The sequence below is a fragment of the Colletotrichum acutatum genome, assembly GCF_030867785.1.
Source record: "Colletotrichum acutatum strain CBS 112980 chromosome Unknown BDZ83scaffold_4, whole genome shotgun sequence".
Taxonomy (NCBI): domain Eukaryota; kingdom Fungi; phylum Ascomycota; class Sordariomycetes; order Glomerellales; family Glomerellaceae; genus Colletotrichum; species Colletotrichum acutatum.
In genome coordinates this window covers 101,353-120,951 of record NW_026848998.1, presented here as the reverse complement: position 1 = coordinate 120,951, position 19,599 = coordinate 101,353, and the positions used below count along the sequence as shown (strand labels likewise).

The 19,599-nt window shown below is 52.4% G+C and overlaps 6 protein-coding genes across 6 annotated transcripts; 3 read left to right on the top strand and 3 right to left on the bottom strand.

Annotated features, from left to right (window-relative positions):
• Positions 1 to 267: 267 nt before the first annotated feature.
• BDZ83DRAFT_646389 (Up-regulated during septation-domain-containing protein) lies at positions 268 to 2,460 on the top strand (the record flags this gene model as incomplete). The annotated part of the gene is made up of 3 exons (XM_060509960.1): positions 268 to 619; positions 682 to 1,547; positions 1,603 to 2,460. 3 exons carry the CDS (start codon positions 268 to 270, stop codon positions 2,458 to 2,460), a joined length of 2,076 nt encoding a protein of 691 aa, XP_060371005.1.
• Positions 2,461 to 5,754: 3,294 nt separating this feature from the next.
• Positions 5,755 to 7,094, bottom strand: BDZ83DRAFT_599277 (uncharacterized protein). The gene is made up of 2 exons (XM_060506984.1): positions 6,596 to 7,094; positions 5,755 to 6,458 (listed from the first exon to the last, which is right to left on the bottom strand). The coding sequence occupies exons 1-2, from the start codon at positions 6,939 to 6,941 to the stop codon at positions 6,127 to 6,129; spliced, it is 678 nt and encodes a 225-aa protein (XP_060371004.1). The 5' UTR covers positions 6,942 to 7,094; the 3' UTR covers positions 5,755 to 6,126.
• Positions 7,095 to 8,869: 1,775 nt separating this feature from the next.
• Positions 8,870 to 14,157, top strand: BDZ83DRAFT_746818 (kinesin motor domain-containing protein; the record flags this gene model as incomplete). The annotated part of the gene is made up of 2 exons (XM_060513326.1): positions 8,870 to 8,933; positions 9,026 to 14,157. The coding sequence occupies 2 exons, from the start codon at positions 8,870 to 8,872 to the stop codon at positions 14,155 to 14,157; spliced, it is 5,196 nt and encodes a 1,731-aa protein (XP_060371003.1).
• A 575-nt stretch (positions 14,158 to 14,732) lies between these two features.
• BDZ83DRAFT_599274 (cytochrome b5-like Heme/Steroid binding domain-containing protein) lies at positions 14,733 to 16,112 on the bottom strand. The gene is made up of 2 exons (XM_060506983.1): positions 15,533 to 16,112; positions 14,733 to 15,367 (listed from the first exon to the last, which is right to left on the bottom strand). Exons 1-2 carry the CDS (start codon positions 15,624 to 15,626, stop codon positions 15,210 to 15,212), a joined length of 252 nt encoding a protein of 83 aa, XP_060371002.1. The 5' UTR covers positions 15,627 to 16,112; the 3' UTR covers positions 14,733 to 15,209.
• Positions 16,113 to 16,125: 13 nt separating this feature from the next.
• BDZ83DRAFT_599272 (peptidase family M48) lies at positions 16,126 to 18,039 on the bottom strand. Its single transcript, XM_060506982.1, has 2 exons — positions 16,831 to 18,039; positions 16,126 to 16,725 (listed from the first exon to the last, which is right to left on the bottom strand). Exons 1-2 carry the CDS (start codon positions 17,878 to 17,880, stop codon positions 16,582 to 16,584), a joined length of 1,194 nt encoding a protein of 397 aa, XP_060371001.1. The 5' UTR covers positions 17,881 to 18,039; the 3' UTR covers positions 16,126 to 16,581.
• Positions 18,040 to 18,765: 726 nt separating this feature from the next.
• On the top strand, positions 18,766 to 19,440 carry BDZ83DRAFT_746815 (DUF985 domain-containing protein; the record flags this gene model as incomplete). The annotated part of the gene is made up of 1 exon (XM_060513325.1): positions 18,766 to 19,440. The coding sequence occupies one exon, from the start codon at positions 18,766 to 18,768 to the stop codon at positions 19,438 to 19,440; it is 675 nt and encodes a 224-aa protein (XP_060371000.1).
• Between the last annotated feature and the right edge of the window lie 159 nt (positions 19,441 to 19,599).

Genomic DNA, 19,599 nt, shown 5'->3' with positions numbered 1-19,599 from the left:
TTTTACTATAGCGTGGGACCTATAGCTTCCCTGTCCTTGGCTATAGCTGTACCAGATCTACTCCTGACCTGTACCAGCTGTCATCTATCCCTCACCCTCAGAACCCTGTCTCCCTTCTCTCAATGGCTCACATCGCAAGCTGCATGCTCGATGAAGGCGAGTCCGCCAACCCGCCGTATATAGCGAAGCCGCCCTCCCCACTACCCCCAATGGATTCGGTATGGACATCGCTCTTTTATTCCAACTACCTACACGTCCTCTATACCTATGAGTTATTCTTTAGCTGACCAAGTCTTGGGATTCTCTCAGACATCACAAGCACCACCATTGTCATCATCATCAGATCACAAGCCCTTCGTGTGGAGGATGCACCACCCAGACACCCGGAAATACCAGCTCTTCCCAAAGGATCGCCAGCAACGGCCACCAAATAAGAGCCTCGACCCCGAGCAAGCCTTCGCCCTCGCCATGGGACAGAACGACAAGACCGAGAAGCCCTGCAGCAGCAGCGGCTCACTCCGCCTGCGCATCAAGGAACACAATCTCATTAGACGGCGTAAAGTCAGCATCCCCGAATTGGGCCCCATGACGACTGTCCAAGAGGTTCCCATGGATTCACGTAAGTATCTGCCCTTCAGCTTCAAGAAATACATAGCTGACAAGCTATAGCCACTATTCCAGGACGTCCACCGCTTCACGAGAGATCTGTTAGCGCACCAGGACACCACATCAAGCAGCACAAATCGAACGGATCCGTCTCATCGATAGCCGCGGCCGACGCCGATAGATCTGGTTGCACCACTCCAGCCCGCTCACCAGACCGACACCAACGATCCACCTCAGAGAGCCAGACTCCCCGCCAACCCGCCTCGCCGAAGCAACTGGCGCCTCTCGTCATTCCTACTCACATTGGCAACGTGCCGCGTCTTGCCAGACAAATCTCCCACAACCGCATGCGATCCGGCAGCACCGGTCAAGACTCTTCTCAGTATTCCGCCCGCGCCGATGATTCACCTAGATCACTTGCTCGAACTCCGTATACGCCTTTGACCGCCTCCACAGCCCTCACGACCCCATTGTCCGCCTGCCCAACTTTCATGTCCGCCACAACTCCCGTGTCTGCTCCCATTATGGAGGAACGTAGCTCGACGAAGCCCTGGGAGATGAACTACAGCCAAGACGCATCCACCCCCGTCCAGCTTAGGAGCGAGAACTCTGCGTCACCTGGTACCGACGGCACACAAAGGCCGTTTGTTCACAGCCACAGGAGAGGCCAGTCTGAGTCTGGCAGTATCATGGACCGTGGACGGCCACGGAAGCGAAGTGAATCACGAAACAACAACGGCCTTCTCCCCAAGCGAAGCTGCTCAACAAGAAATAAGAGTGCTGAACGCCGGGCTTTCGAAGAGCTTCCTAGTGGATTCCGAGCCGGCGAGGTACCTAGCCATATCGAGCAAGACGAACTGGCAGCTTTGCAAAAGCAGGCTTTCGGACAGGCTTCCCGATTTGAGGTACTCAGGAAGGAGGATGTTGAGCTCCTTTCAAGGGTAAGGGCCATCCTGTGCCTCATTATCGAACAGCGAAAACTAACAGTATACACAGGAACTTCGTCAGCTCGATGAGCGCACCGAGTATCTGCGCCGCACTTACAACTCTCTGCGAGCTGGTCGGCGCAATCTTCACTCTCGTATCTGCCAGTACCTCCGCTCTCCTCGTACGGCCAGATTTAGCACAGACTCGATGCTCAAGCAAGAGGAAGCTCTCGCTGAGCTCGATACGTCAATCGACGATTGGGTGAACAAGCTGGAACAGGCTGAGAACCGTCGCACACGGGTACGCCAAAAGCTTCTGGAACACGTCGCTGCTGCAGCTACCCTCCCCACTCCCGCCGCGACGGCCGCGAGCGAGTCATTGCAACTCGCCATGGGCATCCGCCCGCCTCCACCAGTGGGTGTTGGAAACATCTCCACTCCTCCTCGAAGCCCCACCAAGAACTCCTTCTCTTCGCACACTGCTAGCAGCTCTCCTTCACCACAACGGGTCGTTGCCCAGGTCCCCAGCACCATCGTCGAGCAACCCGTGATCGAGGAGTGCCCCGTTGCCTCGGTCGACAAGCATGTCTCTTCCTTCAGTCACCGCCGCACCGGCATGGAAAGCATCCGCATCTATGCCGACAGCGACGTGTACGCTCTCCTGGCCGACGTGGAAAATGAGATCACCAAGATGAGCGCCGCCGCAAACCAGACGGAGGCCACTGCGGCCCTCTCGGACGACGAACAGAAGGAGATCCATCGGGCACGCAGCCATGAGGCTCTCAGTGGGCTCGCAAATGAGAAGCCCACCAACGCCAAGGACACCAAGGACACCATCCCGTCTCCTCGCGCGCCTTCCCCTCCAGCCAAGGATAGCCCGGCCGACGACGGAGCCATCTTCCTCACTAGTGCCGTTTTCCGAGGCTAGGAGCCAGCCAGCCTCAGCTCTACCCCATCTTGCTTGTCCAATACGGCAGCAGCAACTATACATTCCATTTCATCTCAAATTTGTTCTGTTTCGAAACCGTTATTCATACGCTTACGCTCCCTACGTCTCAAACGACTTCACGGCTGACCCATTACCTTCCTTTCCCGAGAAGCGCTTTTATTTCTTGCTACATTATCATCACCAACTTGATACCCGTCCGCGACGCTCCTTTTCTTCTGTTTCATTACTAGTTGCTTCATTTATTGGCTGGCGCCACACTACCGCCTTCCCTTCATCACATTGTCGTTTCCCTATATCGAAATCATATATTGCATGGTCATCTATTGGGTGTTGGTGGCGCGATCCTTTTCTTGTGGGAAAATGTCTTGGCCCCGGCGTGGACAGACAGCCATTTCTTTTCATGTTACAATACGGGTTGTGTGCAAACTTGTAAGCTAGATCATCACGGTCAGTGGTCGCAGTGTGCCATCTGTACCGCAAAGTCCCTTCCCACGGGAAGAAGCGACAATCAAACGAAACAAATTTCCAAAACCCACAGTCATCAATTCTGCAATACATCAAATGTGATCCGTGATGAGCCTCATCAACACAACACTCTAACAGGGTTTCCGGGTCCCTGCCTCGAACTGTCTCACTTTTTCTTTTTCCGTTCAAAGGGTGTTCTTCAACAAAGCTGAAGCTCTCCAGTGTATCCACATGAGGATCTCCAGGGACCGCCACCCCCCAAAAAGCGAAGTCCCATGGAAACTCTAGCACACTAAACTTTATGACTTACATAATAAGGCGTACCTTATCTTGACTGAACTCCACCGACGACACTTCAGGCGGGTCGAAAAAAAGATGATTTACGAAATAGAACAGTCACCGCCACACTATTTAACACTATCGTTTTTTATTACTAGAGAATTGCTATAGTATATATAAACACTACTCTACCCTTAAATTCCGCACTATTTAACTTAAACCCTTTGTAATAACTACTTAACCTTTTTTTATTACTATTTTCTTCATTAAAAGCTTATTAAGATTATAGCTTTAATAATAGTATTAATAAATTAATATTACTCTTAAAAATAAATAACTTACGCTTATTTATAAATATTTAAATTTTTATTATTATAAAAATCATACTAAATATTTTAATAATAATAACTAGTTTTTTTTATAAAAAAATCTTATTATTAATAATTTAATAGATATTTTGTAACTTGATATATTTGAAAGCTTTTTGATTTTTATTAAAAAAAGGAGTTAAAAACTTAAAGTTCATTTTCTTGATTAATATAATAAAGCTTTTATATTTAAAAGTATAATACTAATTATAAACCTTATTAAAAATAATTAACAACATGATTTTTATAACGAGCTTAAAAATATATTAATTTAAATATCAAATAAATCTTATACTATTTTATTAAAACTATATTCATATCTTTATAATTTATAAAGAATTTACTTTCTTTAATAATAAGGTACTTAGAAACAGACACCGGAAAGTAGAGTTTGAACAACTTTAGAGACTGTCAATTACGTAGGCTTGACGTCGCTCCAGTGAACGGATGATGGACTATCGGGTAATTTTAACTACTATACGGAGTTTGAGCCGTCGCGCCGTTTGACTACCGTTTTACAGACCGTGTGTATGGAGCCTTGAATACCAAATACTAAAGCGTCTTCCCTGAATCAGTTCAAATTGAGTTTCTCTCATGAGATATAGATAGAAAAAAAAGAGAGTCAAGACACAGTACACATTTAGAGTCTAGCAGGCAGTTGTGATCTGTCATTGACTGGGGCCGCTGGAAAAGACGCTACCGCAATTGCGCGATAGCGTAGGCATCTGAACGAAGCCAGTCCACCGCCGCTGCCGGTGCTGGTGCCGCAAGGGCGCCAAGCTCATTTGACGTGATTTAGTCACATTCTATCTTTATTAGCGATACCAAAAGTCTTGCTATCAAAAGATCAAGCACGTTTAAGCAACGCCAAGCGAGGAACATGGTTTAGCGTTTTTCAGATCAGATCATGTTTCGATGCCAAGGACGTTCGGCGTGACCGATTTTCACCTGGGGTATTATGTGTATAGATGAAATGCAGCGTGACAGCCAAGTCATGTATCCGTATCTGAATATATATAAACACCCTAGAGATGATGATGTTCACAGCTACGGTAGAGTTGCAGGAACGCAACGACGATCGGTGCGGGTTTGTGGGGCGGGTGCGACTTTGTCATGAGTCGTTTACCGACGCCACGATACTTGAATCCAAAGCCATGAGGACGCTAAAGGTTCAGAGGCGACGGGAACGGCATGGTGTGCACGCGCGCGCTCACGCGTGTAACCGTTTCTTTGGCTTAGCACGTTCCATGGCACAGTTGCTAACTTGACATAGGTATCCGTACATAGTTGCGCTGCACTCGTTGTGGGGAGAAACCCTCGGGCGTACACCATTAGAAGAGAGTTAGGTTGCGGGCTGCCCGCTACGCTTTGCCAAGCAGCGGGTATATTAGCTAGGTTTTCGGTTCATGGTAATCTCGTCATTTGATGTTTGCGATGTTGCGCTGGTGGGTAGTGCGCCCCAGTGCACTTCAGGTTAAGTCTTGTCTGTTAGAGCAACCTTGCGGCTACTACAGTACCTGTCGATCCTCAAGCGGGCACCATGAAATCGTACGGATAAGGCGCTAGTTTCCGACCACTGTATGGAGGCGAACCCTTCGTAAGGGGGATCTGGTTTGGTTGGTGCCATGCCCTGAAGTGACGGCGAGATTCAAGACGGGTCCTGGGCAGCCATCTACTTGCTTCACATAATGTGATATGACGGCACAGAACGTCATTGCTGCAATGTGCGAGATACAAAAGTCTCCGTACATAATCCGGGGGTGGCGATTCGAAATGCGCCGCGTGCAAAACGGGAGAGACGCCCGCCCGCAGCCCGCTTCGGAGAGGCGCACGCGCCGTTTTAGAACCGTTACTTTTATCAGTGCCAGTAGCCGAAGAAACGGCTATTGCAGTTGGCCCAGTTCGCCCCCGTTCGGTGGCTTGCACCCGGGATTTTCTTCGCGAGAAAAAAGAAAGGAACGTGGCCAACGGCGTCGCGCCCGGATCCGGCACGGATGAACCGGAGGGATTTGAAGGATGTCAGAGAGAGACCTGGAGGCTGGAGGGGGGGGGGGGGACTTCGAACACACCCATGTCGGTTCGCCAGTGACAGGCTGAAGAAATGTTCTAGTCAGGGGGCAGAGCGTCCGTACCTCGTGACGTGCTAGACCAAGTACACGACGATCACTGTTCGGTTCTAGCTCGTTGCTCGTAGTGAGGGAAGAAACTCACCTAAAGGCTAGGCAGAAACCGCGAAACGCTAGCGTTGGAAACACCAACGTCCTCGTTTCTTCTTTTTCGCGTTTCTCGTTTGTCGCAGTTATCTTGAAGGTGGGAAGGTGGGCGGGCAACGCGAACGGGTCGCGTTTGGCAGACAGGAAGCGGAGCTATGCAGCGTGTGGCTGACTTGGCCTTCCCAGGATCCCGATCCCTTCAAGGCATTGTGTTTTAAGCAGCTGTCAGTCACAGACAGATGGCCGGAGTATCCGCCACCCGCGCGAGGTGGCAGAGTTGATGGGGAGCTGTTACGGTCGAGACGGGGTGCCGATTCCGATTACGCCTTTCCATGGTGAGGTCCTTCGGTTTTAATGTTACGGATAGTGTTGATCAAGTTGGCGGGCATGTGGGGGGAAGGCAGAACTTCGACAAGCTTGTTCTGGAACACTGGGGCCGTTTCTTGATGAACCGGGCCTCGAGTCACCCGGGTCCGAGTTGATGAAGCGCAGCCCGCCTGTCTGTGACTCCGTGACTCTTGTGTCTTTGTGGCTCCGTCACCTCCCGGACGTTCCATCCGGTGCGCCGGCTCGAGTTGAGGGAGGGATCTCGAGCCTCTGAGACGGGGCGACACGAGGGAAGAAGGGGTTCTAGAAGGGTTTTTGGCACAAGGTTAGTGGGGAAGGGGTTTTTTGCAGTCTTTTGCGCGTTCGCGTAGATATATCTTGTTCCAGATGGGTGGAGGATGATGACAAAATTCTCCTCTTTCAGAGCCACCCAAGGCTGACACTCCGTTGGTTGTTTTGTAGATCCATAGTGGTTTGGGCCCTTGGCTCTTTGGGGGCTGGCTGTCGGGCTAGGGATCAAGGCAGAGCCTTGTTGCCCGCGTCTTCGTGTCCCGGGGGATGTCGCCGAATATGCAAGTTCAAGCATCGGATGGGGGCCTGCAAAAAGACTTGTCTCGAAGGTTATCTTCGGAGTTTTGTTTCGAGACCCGGGGAAAGGGGATGTTCTCCATTTCAAGGGCTCGTTAGTTGTCGCAGATATAAAGGGCTTCTCTTCGCAGGGTAAGCTCCATCCGACCTGCCTAACTTGGGAATAACGTCGTATACCCGTAGCTACTACTGGCTCAACGACTTGTGCTGATTTGTGCATAGTGCAGTCAATTGGCCATCTTCAATCAGATCATGTTTCCACAGAGAATCGTTTATGGTCGAATTAGGCCGATATGCCGTGGATGATTCAAGACTGGTCTACCAGGGTGCCACGTCATGTAAGACGCCACTTCAGCTGAATCCGCTGTTCGACAACATAGAACTAGGCACGACAAGGTGCTCAAAAGTAAAGGGCTCGATTGGTTCTCCCAACGTTGGATGGCTCTTCGCTTCTTTTGTGGCGAAAAGAGTTCAGTTCGGCTCGCAGCAGCGGTGATTGGAACGACGACGCGCCTTCTATCTGCAAAGTTGCAACTCACACAAGGGACTAGGTGCGGTTGGCGTAATGGGCGATATGAAATGTAGAGAGCCAGCAAAAGAGTGTCAACGCGGCAGCACATGTTCTCTTGATAGACGCCCGATTTGATGTTGGTTGGATCTTGTAAGTTGATTGGACGAACACTTGTTCGCATTCAACTTTGGTCGAATGACCCTTGGGACCAAAGAAAGGCTACCGTTGAGTGACCTATGCTGGCGTGTAAAAGCGGTTAAGGCGATCTTAAGATCATCAAAACGACCCCGCACATAAGATGTGCGATCCTGTCGGAACCCGCCCGCTATTCTGCGCGTTGAAGAATTCTAGTTCGTAATCAACACGATCCCGCCGTACGTAACCGCGTTCTGTTTGTTGACTTGACAGGGATTGGCCAGGTGATGGTACCGCGGAATGGGATGAACTTCTGCCAGGCAAAGACGGTAAGGATGTAGGTGCACAGATGCTGGAAGCTGAGCATATGAGACTTTAAGGCGGCAAAAAGGGTTGGCCGATGAAGTCGAGGCGAGACTGGCTCCTCCTCAGCAACACATTACTGGCGTCAATGACGAGGTATGCTAAGACGATATCCGCTTCCAGATGTAGTGAGAGGAATTGCCCGAGGCACTTGCGTTCTTGAGTTCATTGATTGTTTCAGCGGTTGGGCGTTGCTATAACTTTAAACACTTGTCAAAGTAGACAAGGCGGGGGAAGTGGATCTGTGGGCTCATGTAGGTGAATACTGCAGCAACCTCAGATCGATCAGTATGAAAGATTAAGAGAGAATGAAAGAATGAGCAAATGATGTGTTGGAGAATGATATTGAATTTTCGTTTGCATTGCAAATTAATGGATACCTAGCAGCCAGAACGTGGAGGAACGCCGCGCCGGGGCCATGGTTCACTGAGCTTAGTCATCTGCCATTGGCGCACCGGGGCGCACCTCCCTCACCAAACTAAACACTGAAAGTGGCACGGCTGGTGGTCGTCACCCTGCTGAGCGGATTGGCACGTGAAGTGACCCTGACCAAAGCTAATTTCCGGCCCAATCAGTTCCCTGCAGAGGACCGTCATGCGGTGCGCGACCGCGTCCTTTCCGAAATTTGTTGACATCGAAGTACTCCGTACCCTTCATTTCGCATCCCGCTCAACGACAGATCCCCTTTCTGTACTACGCGATCACGAACTTACCACGCCGAAACGATTCTGAATTTGTGCGAAAAGACGCTTTAGTTACGACCGGAAAGCTGCTGTCCGTCATCGGACGCAACGGCATCGTTTGCGGGGCCTGTACCTGTAGCTGCGTCATTCCAGGAATACTTGGCCATCGAAATCGAAAGAATCCCACTTGACGATCCCCCGGTTTCGCCCACCGAGACCGCCCGCCCCCTTCGACGCTCGGATGATGATCTAAGGGCAGCTCATGAAGGCGCTGTCAATACCAAGAGCAGATCATATATCGACAATCTAAGCCTTACCGCTGTTTCGTCGGAAAGGGTGGCCGACGGCTGTCGAACGGTATCATCGAACAGGCTTTGGCTGAGGGCCCGCCATTGGTACAGCTGGCAACCTCTGCCTTGAAGTTGGGCGGCAGGTGCCCCAAAAACAGTCGCAAAGATGGCTCCCGCGGGTGGTGGAAACATTAAGGTGGTAGTGAGAGTGAGACCATTCAATAGTAGAGGTACGGATCACAGTTGCGACGTCTCCGCGTTCCTCTCCAGCGGGTGCGCGAACGCGAACATGCGGTCGAACAAAATGCTGACCACTACACAGAGATCGACCGTGGCTCAAAATGTATTATCGAGATGAAAGACAACCAGACCGTCCTCACCCCGCCGTCCGAAGCTCATGCAAAAAACGCAAAAGACGCTGGCCAGAAAGTATTCGCCTTCGACAGATCGTACTGGTCATTTGATCGCAAGGACAACCATTACGCCGGCCAAGACAACTTATTCGACGACCTTGGTCAGCCCCTTCTCGAGAATGCCTTCGGCGGTTACAACAATTGTATCTTCGCGTATGGCCAAACAGGTTCCGGAAAGTCGTATTCCATGATGGGATACGGCAAGGAAGTTGGTATCATCCCAATGATTTGCCAAGATATGTTTAAGAGGATCTCAGCCCTGCAAGAGGATAAGCACTTGCGGTGTACGGTCGAAGTCTCATACCTCGAAATCTATAACGAACGAGTGCGAGATCTGTTGAACCCGGCAACGAAAGGAAACCTCAAGGTTCGAGAGCATCCGTCAACCGGCCCATACGTCGAAGACCTGGCGAAGCTGGTCGTTGGCAGCTTCCAGGAGATCGAACACCTGATGGACGAGGGAAACAAGGCCAGAACTGTCGCCGCAACGAACATGAACGAGACGTCAAGTCGAAGTCACGCAGTTTTCACCTTGATGCTCACCCAGAAAAGATTCGACCCTGACACAAAGATGGAAATGGAGAAGGTCGCCAAAATCAGTCTGGTTGATTTGGCTGGTTCAGAAAGAGCTACATCGACTGGTGCCACAGGTGCTCGACTGAAGGAAGGTGCAGAGATCAACAGATCACTATCTTCCCTGGGTCGAGTTATTTCGGCCTTGGCGGATATTTCCGTGGGTAAAAAGAAGAAGGGCCCCGGTGGACAAGTTCCGTATCGAGACAGTGTTCTCACGTGGCTGCTCAAAGACTCATTAGGTGGAAACAGTATGACGGCCATGATTGCAGCCATCAGTCCAGCAGACATCAACTATGACGAAACCCTCAGTACCTTGCGATACGCCGACTCTGCGAAGAGAATCAAGAACCACGCGGTTGTCAACGAGGATGCCAACGCCCGTATGATCAGAGAACTCAAGGAAGAGCTTGCTCTGCTGAGAGGTCAACTAGGGGGAGGAAGTGTTGGGGCAGGCGCGGTTGGAGGAGCTGCCGGCGGCACCATCACGTCAGAAGAGGTCTATCCGGAAGGCACTCCTCTAGAACAGCAATTCGTGTCGATCACATCTAGCGATGGCGCTGTGAAGAAGGTTTCCAAGGCCGAGATTGCAGAGCAGCTTAATCAGAGTGAAAAGCTGTTGACAGATCTCAATCAGACCTGGGAGCAAAAGCTGCAAAAGACGGAAGAGATCCACAAGGAACGAGAGGCCGCACTCGAAGAACTGGGTATCAGCATCGAAAAGGGCTTCATCGGACTTTCCACTCCGAAGAAGATGCCCCATTTGGTCAACCTTTCAGACGATCCGCTCCTCGCCGAGTGTCTTGTGTACAACCTCAAGCCAGGCTTGACCACGGTTGGAAATATGGACACCAATGCTGACAACCAAGCAAATATTCGTCTGAACGGGACTCGAATCATGCACGACCATTGCGCTTTCGAAAACGGACCCGACGGTACTGTAATGGTCATCCCGAAGGAGGGAGCGTCTGTCATGGTCAACGGCAAACGGATCGAGGAGCCTAAACAGCTGCACTCCGGTTATCGTGTTATTTTGGGTGACTTCCATATTTTCCGCTTTAACCACCCTATGGAAGCCCAAAAGGAAAGAGCAGACAAGAACCTGTTGCGTCAATCTGTGACGGCTAGTCAGTTGCAGAATCTCGAAAAGAGCATGCCGACGCCAGCTGTCAGCCCGCGACCAGGACACGAACGGAACTGGAGCAAAGCTGGTTCAGATTTTGGCGACAGTCGGCCGGATTCTCCGATACCGTTCCGTGCCGGACGTGACAACGACTTCATGTTCGCAAGACGAGAGGCAGCAGAAGCTATACTGGGCCCGAACCAAAATTTGGCTAGTCTCACTGACGAGGAGCTCAATGCACTATTCGAAGGAATTCAACGAGCGCGTGCCGAGCGCGTCAATGTCCGCGATGGGGATGATGACACGGAATCTGTCACCTCATATCCGATTCGGGAAAAGTACATGTCGACCGGCACGATTGACAACTTCTCTCTCGATACCGCCCTCACTATGCCTTCGACCCCAAAGCAGGGTGAAGTAGACGACAAGTTGAGGGAAGTGCGAGAGGAGATGCAATCTCAGCTCGACCGACAGAAAGAGGAGTACCAAGACCAGCTTAAGACAGCTGAAGCGGCCAACGTCGAAGTGGAGGAGATCAAGAAGGAAAAGGTCAGGATGGAAGAGACCTTACAGTCACTCAAGGAGGATATGCAACAACAATTGGAGGTGCAACGTCGCCAATTCGAAGAGAAGCTCGAAAAAATGGATCCCTTGAAGAGGCCAAAGGCAAATCCCAAGCTCTCCGACGAAGAAATCGAGACTGCGAAGCAAGTTGTGAAGCTGTGGCGGACTAGGCGTTACGTGCGCATGGCGGAAGCAGTGCTGCAACACGCCTCAACTTTGAAGGAAGCGCAGATCATGAGCAACGAGCTTGACGAGGGTGTAGTCTTCCAATTCACTGTCGTGGACCTCGGCCATTCCCTTTGCTCTACCTACGACATGGTTTTGAACGGGTTGACTGGCGAAGGAGACGATATCCCCCTCGAAGAAACACAAAAGCCATGCATTGGCGTGCGCGTTGTCGACTACAAGAACTGCGTTGTGCATCTTTGGAGTCTGGAGAAGCTGCATGACCGGGTAAGACAAATGCGGCAAATGCACCAGTATCTTGACCAGCCAGAGTATGCTCAGCACCTGAGTCTTGATAACCCATTCATCGAGACTTGCATGCCGCAGTATACGCTTGTAGGAGAGGTCGACGTGCCGCTGAAGGCTGTCTTTGAAAGCAGGGTTCAAGACTTCGCCCTGGATATTCTCTCCCCCCATACGTCCCATGCCATTGGCATGATCAAGCTTTCGCTGGAGCCTTCGCACGCTAGAGCACCATCCAACACGCTGAAATTCAACGTTGTGATGCACGAAATGGTCGGCTTCGCCGAAAGAGAGGGCACGGAGGTTCATGCTCAATTGTTCATCCCTGGGGTCTCGGAGGAAGATGGCATCACCACCACGCAGTGGGTCAAAGATTTCGACGAAGGGCCCATCCGCTTTGAGAGCGTACATAGTATGAGCGTTCCTCTTTTCAGCCCGCAAACCGTCACCCTCAGAGCAGCTATTTTCGCCAAAGTTTCAGCAATGCACCTGGACAAATTACTGAGCTGGGACGACATGCGCGATGCTGTACCATTGTCCAGAGGAAAAGGCAAGGGAGCGCGCATTGCCGAGTCACAATTTTTCACCGAAGAGAAGCACGACGTATTGGCAAGGATACAGATTCTTGAACTGAACGAGGAAGGAGAGTATGCACCCGTAGAAGTGGCACAAACGAGTGAGATGGACGGCGGTACTTTCCAACTTCACCAAGGGCTCCAACGCCGCATTGCCATCAACATCACGCACAGTTCTGGCGATGCTCTGCCCTGGGACGACGCGATGAATCTGAGGGTGGGTAAGGTTCAGCTTCTCGATCAGTCAGGAAAGTCGCCAGACATGACCTCAACATCACCTACCATCACCCTTAAGCTCGCCAACAAGCCCGCCTTCCGTGATAACGCCAACGGTACTCGAAGCATCACGCTGACCGGCCAGTGGGATTCGAGCTTGCACAACTCCCTACTCCTAGACAGAGTGACCGCGGATAAGTACCGTGTTCAGATGACGGTTGCTTGGGAGATCAGTTCCAGCAAGTTCGCGGAACCGATGAAGTTTGCGATGCATGTCTGCTGCCAAATCATGTCAAGATCATGGGTTCGACAGACGTCAATGTTCTCCTCGCTGTGGCAAAGCGTCCGTTTCGTTCATGCAACGAGTGCCATATTCACACTGTCGATGCGGCCGGCTCCTATCAAGAGAATAGGCGACTTGTGGCGGATGAGTAGCCAGCACGACTACGTGAAAGGAGAAGAGCAACTCACTACCTGGACCCCTCGCGGAGTCTCCCTGGTTAGCGACTTCATTCTTTCTCGCAAGAAGAGAAAGCGAATTGCGGAAATTGGAGCAGTGCAGACCCTCCTCAAGAAGATTGGTCTGCCAGAGCCGAAGCTGAAGGCGGCAGAGGAGGAGACACCAGAAGAAGACCTGCCGCTCCAATCCACGTATCAAAACGATGATGACGATTTGTTGAACGACACACCAGAGAGTTCGCAGGTGCCAGAGGACGACGAACTTCTCAACGGAGACGGGCAAGAAACGCCACAGCCAGAGGGGGAAACTGAGGCAGTGCAAGCACCTCAAGAACCAGAGATTCCCGAGCGAGAGAAGCACATCCTTGAGAAATGCATCAAGCTCTGGAACAAGTACCCTGATCCGCTGCTGCAGATTCTCAGCCCAACGAATACTGATCCGCCGACGGACGGCTCTGCGCCGGAGGCTTCCGCTCCGCCGAGCCTGATCCCTACGATTATTCGAGTCCCGAAGAACCCCAAGGTGCTCAAGGGCGGCTATCTGCTGATTCCTAACAGCAGCTCTACGAGATGGGTCAAAAGATTTGTGGAACTGCGACGGCCATACCTGCACATCCATTCTGTCACTGATGGAGATGAAGTGGCCATCGTCAGCCTACGAAACTCACGCGTCGACAGCCAACCTGGCGTTATCGGGCTCTTGTCGGGTGACGACGATGACACGGGTTCGCAAACCAACGGCAGTGTAGAAGAATTCCGTCCGAGCCATAGACGAACTGCGTCTGGACGTGTCATCTCAACCATTTGGACAGGCACCGGTACAGGTGGCGCAGCCAACGGACCTGGTGGAGGCTTGCAGAGGCTAAGTGAGCGACTGCAAGCTGGAGTTTTCGCGATTTACGGCACGGACAACACTTGGCTGTTCGCTGCACGTAGCGAGCGGGACAAGATGGACTGGATCTTCCGCATCGACCAGAGCTACTTCTCGAGCAGCGACAGCGCCAACGGTAGCGGATCGGGCACCCCCGATAGGTATGATGATTCTCTCATCGGCGGGTACTGATTCTGGGGACCAGTCATGAAGATCATCAACGAATCTCTTTTTTCCTATCTTACCAGTCTAGAAAGACGAAACCTCAATTTGAAACGACGGCATTGCATGAGCATTAGGCTCATGCTCATTTCAACCACATTTTCTCTTTGTTCCGTTTGTATAACGCACGACACGAATTGCAGTATACCCTCTATGGCTTGGAAAATAGGAGTGCGGAAGGGAGACAGAGCAGGAGGAGGAGGAGCGGAGGCGGAAGATGGGAGACGGCTGATAATTGTCTTTTGGTTTGGGAGAGGTTGGCTATAGACCAGGCGGACGGATGCACAGGAAAGAAACCTGCGGTCCAACGAATGACACAAAAATCTAGACAGAGACAGAGAGCTGCCCTTGGGAAAAGAGGGGGGTGGCAAATGAGGCCAGCCCGAGACAATGAGCGCTCGTTCTTGGCTGCCACAAAGACTTGGATCTCCGGCTTGCGGCTAGGTTAGAGGGCTTGCACGATGATATTCTACAGTCATGCTGCTTGGCTACTGCACATAGTTTTACGAAGATATATCTAATGATTAAATGGTTCGAAGCAAGATCAATGAGTTAATGGAAATGATTTCTGGGGTGTGGGAAATAAACGTCTATTCTGGCGTACACATGGCTTCAAAGCCGTTTAAATGTCGACGTCTACCGTCTTCGCCAATGCGTTGCGGCATAGTCTACTGAGACTCTCCTCCGCACCACTCATACGTGCTCTTGTTGTCCCGTAGGTTGTCAGTAAACAAGACATTGCCATGAGGTCAGCCGCTCTCCAGAACCAAAGAGATGCCCACGGCGCCCAGGCTACTCGCACCCAACCGACCCTGACGGCTTCCACTCTTCCCGAGCCAGCTGGCCCCGGATAGATCCCATGACACGTCAACGATCTGAGGTACTCGGGGAGAGCCGTTGCTTCCTCGATATCCCCTCAATGCGCTAGAACAAAAGACCGATAAGAAAGCAAAATGCTCAAATGCAAGAACTGGTACAAAACCCGACTAAATGTTCACAAAGATAAACGTCAATTTAGAAAATCACAACTTTGCGCTCTCGGCGACTTCGCCAATCTTGAGCTTGCCGCCGTACTTCTCGAGCACCTTTTCGTTGTGGTACTTCCAAAACACCTTTGTCGCGTTCTTGCCGGCGAAGCGCTTGAGGATCTTTTCGCCGCCAGGATGCTCTGATTGGAAGGCTGGAATAGGTGTGTTAGCGTACGGGGTAGATGATGGATAATGGTGAGGAAGCGTGTGTGGTGATGAGAGTGAGTGAGTGAGGGAGAGACACAGTGAGGGGCAGGCTTGGCGTGAATTGGGGGCCAAGTGGGATGCTAATGAGGATGCGTGAGTGATCGCCGTACCTGTGATGTCGTAGACGCCGTTCTCGACAATGAGCCACATGTCCTTCTCGGTCTTGTGCTGGGCGACCTCTTGGGTGGTGAATGTCTTGGACATTTTGGCGGTGTTTAGAAGGGTTGCGTGAGGGGTTCGGTAGATTGCGTTATTGTAAGCCGAGTGTTGACAGGCTACTGAAAATATTACAGGTGTAGGTTGTGGGATGCCTGGTGAGATTTGGCGTGAGGTTGATGAGAGTGGAAGTGAGTTGACGAGAGGAAGACGACGGAAATGGGGGAAGCACGGGGTTGGTGTTGGCGTTTGTTCGGTGTCGTCGCAGCGGCAATGCACCACACACTGAACTGCACTCACCGGTCCGAGTGCATGCGGTGCTGGCGCGCGTGTTTGTGTGGTCGTCTCGCTTTGTCGAGTCAAACTTACCTCGGCTGATCTAGGCGCGAACAACGGGGCGACGTCATTCGATTCGTCCGCTGCTGATTGGGGGTTGGTGGACGACTCCGCCGGCACTAAGGCTCCCAAGGGGAGCACGGGAGTAAACCTGGAGTAGCAAAATGCGGGAGCAAATCACGAGACTCGCATTTCTCATCGGCACTGCTACCAAACATCCGAGGCTCCGCTGGACCTTGTGTCCATAGCGCCCTTGGATAGAAATGCTCTTGATGCTGGGCTTTTGGGTGTGTGCTACCTCCGATCCTCTAGGCCTTTTTCCTGATTATTCCCCGGCTGCCAAGGATGTCCGGGGTAATGCTGGAGTTGATCAGGCACGTGGGATTATGGGAACAATGCCGAGGGCAAATGAACAGCCTTGCTGGTCACACCAGGTAGAGACCATGGTACGAGGAACCTTTCTCTCTTACTACATGCGCACATCTGTGAGGATTATGAGCCGCGATGTTAGTACAGTATATAGGGGAGTTCTCGGACAAGAGAAACGAAAAGCAGAAGCAAATTCACAGGAGCATCATGCCATGACCAATCCCGTCTAAACCCCAGCGCCAAAAACACCTAGCTAGCTATGCAAATGTGCTCGCATGCCCATGAGGGGAGAGCTACTCTAAAATTGTACAATCATGCTTCCCTTATTCAGCGCCCGTCTAAACATGTTGGCGAACCCAGCGGTTCCCTGGCAGTCGCTCGCCTCGTACTTTTCAATGGCCTTGGGCATCCACTTCCGGTAATCCTCGATTCGATGTTCGTTCTATAGATGAACTGTTAGTAGTGGCCAAAGTAGAGGGGGGAAAGTTTGGCGCCCCCCCCCCCCAAAAAAAAAGAGTAGATCAAGACAAAGGGGGATAAAACATACCGAAGGATGCGTGCTCATAAACTCTGGAACCTCCTCTGCTTGCCCCTGCTTAGCCGCCATATCCATACGCTGCCAAAACGCAATAGCCTCGCGCGGGTCGTAACACGCCTCCGCCATGAGCATCAGCCCGATATAGTCCGCCTCGCTCTCTTGCTTTCTCCCCATCGGCCGCGCAAACATGAGATCCATGAACCCGGTGCCCAGGTACTGCACGAGCGCCATGACCGGCGGGAACATACCCGAAAGTATCACCATGCTGCCGAGAAAGATATTGGGGCCGATGGACTGCGTCCAGCGCTCGCCGACGTGCTGCGCGAGGTTGTGCGCAATCTCGTGGCCCAGCACCGCCGCCAACCCGTCCTCGTTGCGCGTCAGGCGCAGGATGCCGCTGTGCACAAACACTTTACCGCCGGGGAGCACGAACGCGTTGAGGGTCGTCGGGTCGTCAATCACGCGGACCTCCCAGTCCTGGTCCTCGAGCCCGGAGACGGGGATGAGCCGGCGCATGACGCGCTGCACCATCAGCACGCGCGGGTCCCACGAGGGGAGGAATCGGCCGCCCTGGGACTCGACGTCGTAGATGACGCGCTTGACCTGCTGGGCCGACAGCGTCTCGACCGAGGCCTCGGAGTAACAGTTGAAGCGCCTGCGGCCCGAGACGGGGACGGTCTGGGTGTTGAAGTATACGAAAGCGATGCCCGCAAGGACGGCCACGACGGCGGTACCGGCGAAGCCACGGGACTTGAAGAAGCGCCCGATGTCATCGACCGTCATCAGAGGCTTAGCGGTGCGGATGTTGTATTCTCGGAGGACTTCGCGGTGGGCGGGGTTGCGGGGGTCGTAGCCGCCGGGCCCCCTCCCCGCGGCCGGCCGCCGAACCGTCTGGGAGAAGAGTCGGGGGTATTGTTGTTGTAGCCGGGAATTGTTTCGTATTATCGGGAAGGGAGGGATTCGGGCTTGCTGTCGTGTGGCGGGGATAGAAAGGCCGGCGAGTTGACGGGGCGCGGCGCGGAGGGCGGGCGGCCGCAGAAGAGCGCGAAGGGTGAACATGGCTGCGGGCGCAAGGGCTCGCGCCGGGGAAGCGGGCTAGGCCGGAGGATATGCGCTTCTTTCAATGCCTCGGCGCAAGAGCCTTTACGCAATTTGGGGGCGGGTGCAGCTGTTGCGAGAGGAAATCGAGTGTGGGATCGTGGGATGTAAAGAGCTTCGTTGATGCTGTCATCATTTCGGAGTTCTTCCATGGAAAGAGCTGACGACGGCGATAACGATAAGAAGTGTGGCGTTAAAGAATTAACCTACACCAGCCACAGCAGGGTCAATTCTTCAAGGTACATCGTCCATAAGGATTACAATCCCGTCAACTTGTGACTTTTGGGTTTGTAAGCATGCAACCATCTTGCACCAAGGGAGGTTGAAGCATCATATGTAGCTTGATTTCATGTCTCCTTACACCATTAATGCCATGGAATCTCTCTGGATGCCATCCTCAATTGACGCCAGTCTCAAGCCAGCACCCAGATTCCCTAGCAGAGATGACGACTTGAGGATAATGGCTGATTTGGTCCTTGGTTCTGGATCAGGACTTACACGTAGCTTGCTGCTTGTTATCCACGGGTAGTTATCGTGAGGATCACTCTAATTGCTGACCTACTAGAATGGGTCTTTCATCCGCTCCTTGTGATCAATCATCCCCGGTACCCTGCTAGGGTCAGTACCTCAGACCGTCAGCTTATGGGGTGGACAATTCCCTCACGCTCAGGGAGATTTTGGTAATGCGGCGGAATATTCTGAAGATGTTTGATTTCTTGACTTCAGTAACAACCTAGCTCTAGGTTTATTCAAAGCCCAAGACCAGATTGTCTTCTGCCTCGTGTTCTCTCATAGATCTCATATCTCAAAATCTCAGAACACTTACCAACCCCGTAACTTTCAACAATGGGCTCCATCCCTCTCCCAGATCTCTCCCACCTGTCCCCCTCCACCCTACCCACCCCTCACGATACCCCCTCCAGCGCAAAGATTGTCTCCGCCCTCTCCCTCCACCGTCACTACGAAGGCGGCTTCTACGCAGAGACAGACCGCGCCCCGACCTCGATTCCCTCCCCGTTCCCAGCAACACCCGCCTCAGCCTCAGACGAGGCAGCACCCTCGACCAACGACCCAGACTGCCCTCCGCCGACGACGGCCGAGCAGCAGCAGAGACGCGCCCTCTCGTCCGCGATATTTTACTACCTCACCGCGTCCTCGCCCATAGGCCACTTCCACCGCAACCGCTCGCGCATAACGCACTCTCTACACCGCGGCCGCGGCCGCTACGTCGTGCTCCACCCGGACGGCGTCGTCGAGAATTTTATCGTGGGCGGCAACATAGCAGCTGGCGAGAGGTTGCAGTGGACTGTCGAGGGGGGCGCTTACAAGGCTAGCTTCGTGTTGCCGGACGAAGACGAGGGCGCATCGTCGCCGTCGTCGAGTGAGGGTTTGCTGATTACCGAGGTCGCCGTGCCGGGGTGGGAGCCGTGTGATCAAAACTTTTTGACGCGGGAGAAGCTGGTTGAGTTGGTGGGTGAGGGAAAGGCGAAGGGGCTGGAATGGTTGATCAAGAAGGAGTAAACAAAGACTTTGAAAGGTAGGAAAAGGAATGAATAGGATCTCGAAAGCTCGGAAAGGCCTGGGAGAACAAGTATGGTATCTTTTTGTGCTATGCATTATGTTTCTAAAGTCATGATCGTACAGGCCTCTGTGCGCCGCTTAACCCGTTGATTCGCAACG

What these genes read in the sequence shown, in the direction of transcription:
- BDZ83DRAFT_599277 (XM_060506984.1), bottom strand. Translation starts at nt 6,941, where the DNA reads ATGCACAAATCAGCACAAGTCGTTGAGCCAGTAGTAGCTACGGGTATA. An exon ending in GGGCCCAAACCACTATGGAT is followed by an intron (nt 6,459 to 6,595) that starts CTACAAAACAAC and finishes TTCCCCACTAAC; the next exon opens with CTTGTGCCAAAAACCCTTCT.
- BDZ83DRAFT_599274 (XM_060506983.1), bottom strand. Translation starts at nt 15,626, where the DNA reads ATGTCCAAGACATTCACCACCCAAGAGGTCGCCCAGCACAAGACCGAG. An exon ending in CGGCGTCTACGACATCACAG is followed by an intron (nt 15,368 to 15,532) that starts GTACGGCGATCA and finishes CACCTATTCCAG; the next exon opens with CCTTCCAATCAGAGCATCCT.
- BDZ83DRAFT_599272 (XM_060506982.1), bottom strand. Translation starts at nt 17,880, where the DNA reads ATGTTCACCCTTCGCGCTCTTCTGCGGCCGCCCGCCCTCCGCGCCGCG. An exon ending in TTATGAGCACGCATCCTTCG is followed by an intron (nt 16,726 to 16,830) that starts GTATGTTTTATC and finishes GTTCATCTATAG; the next exon opens with AACGAACATCGAATCGAGGA.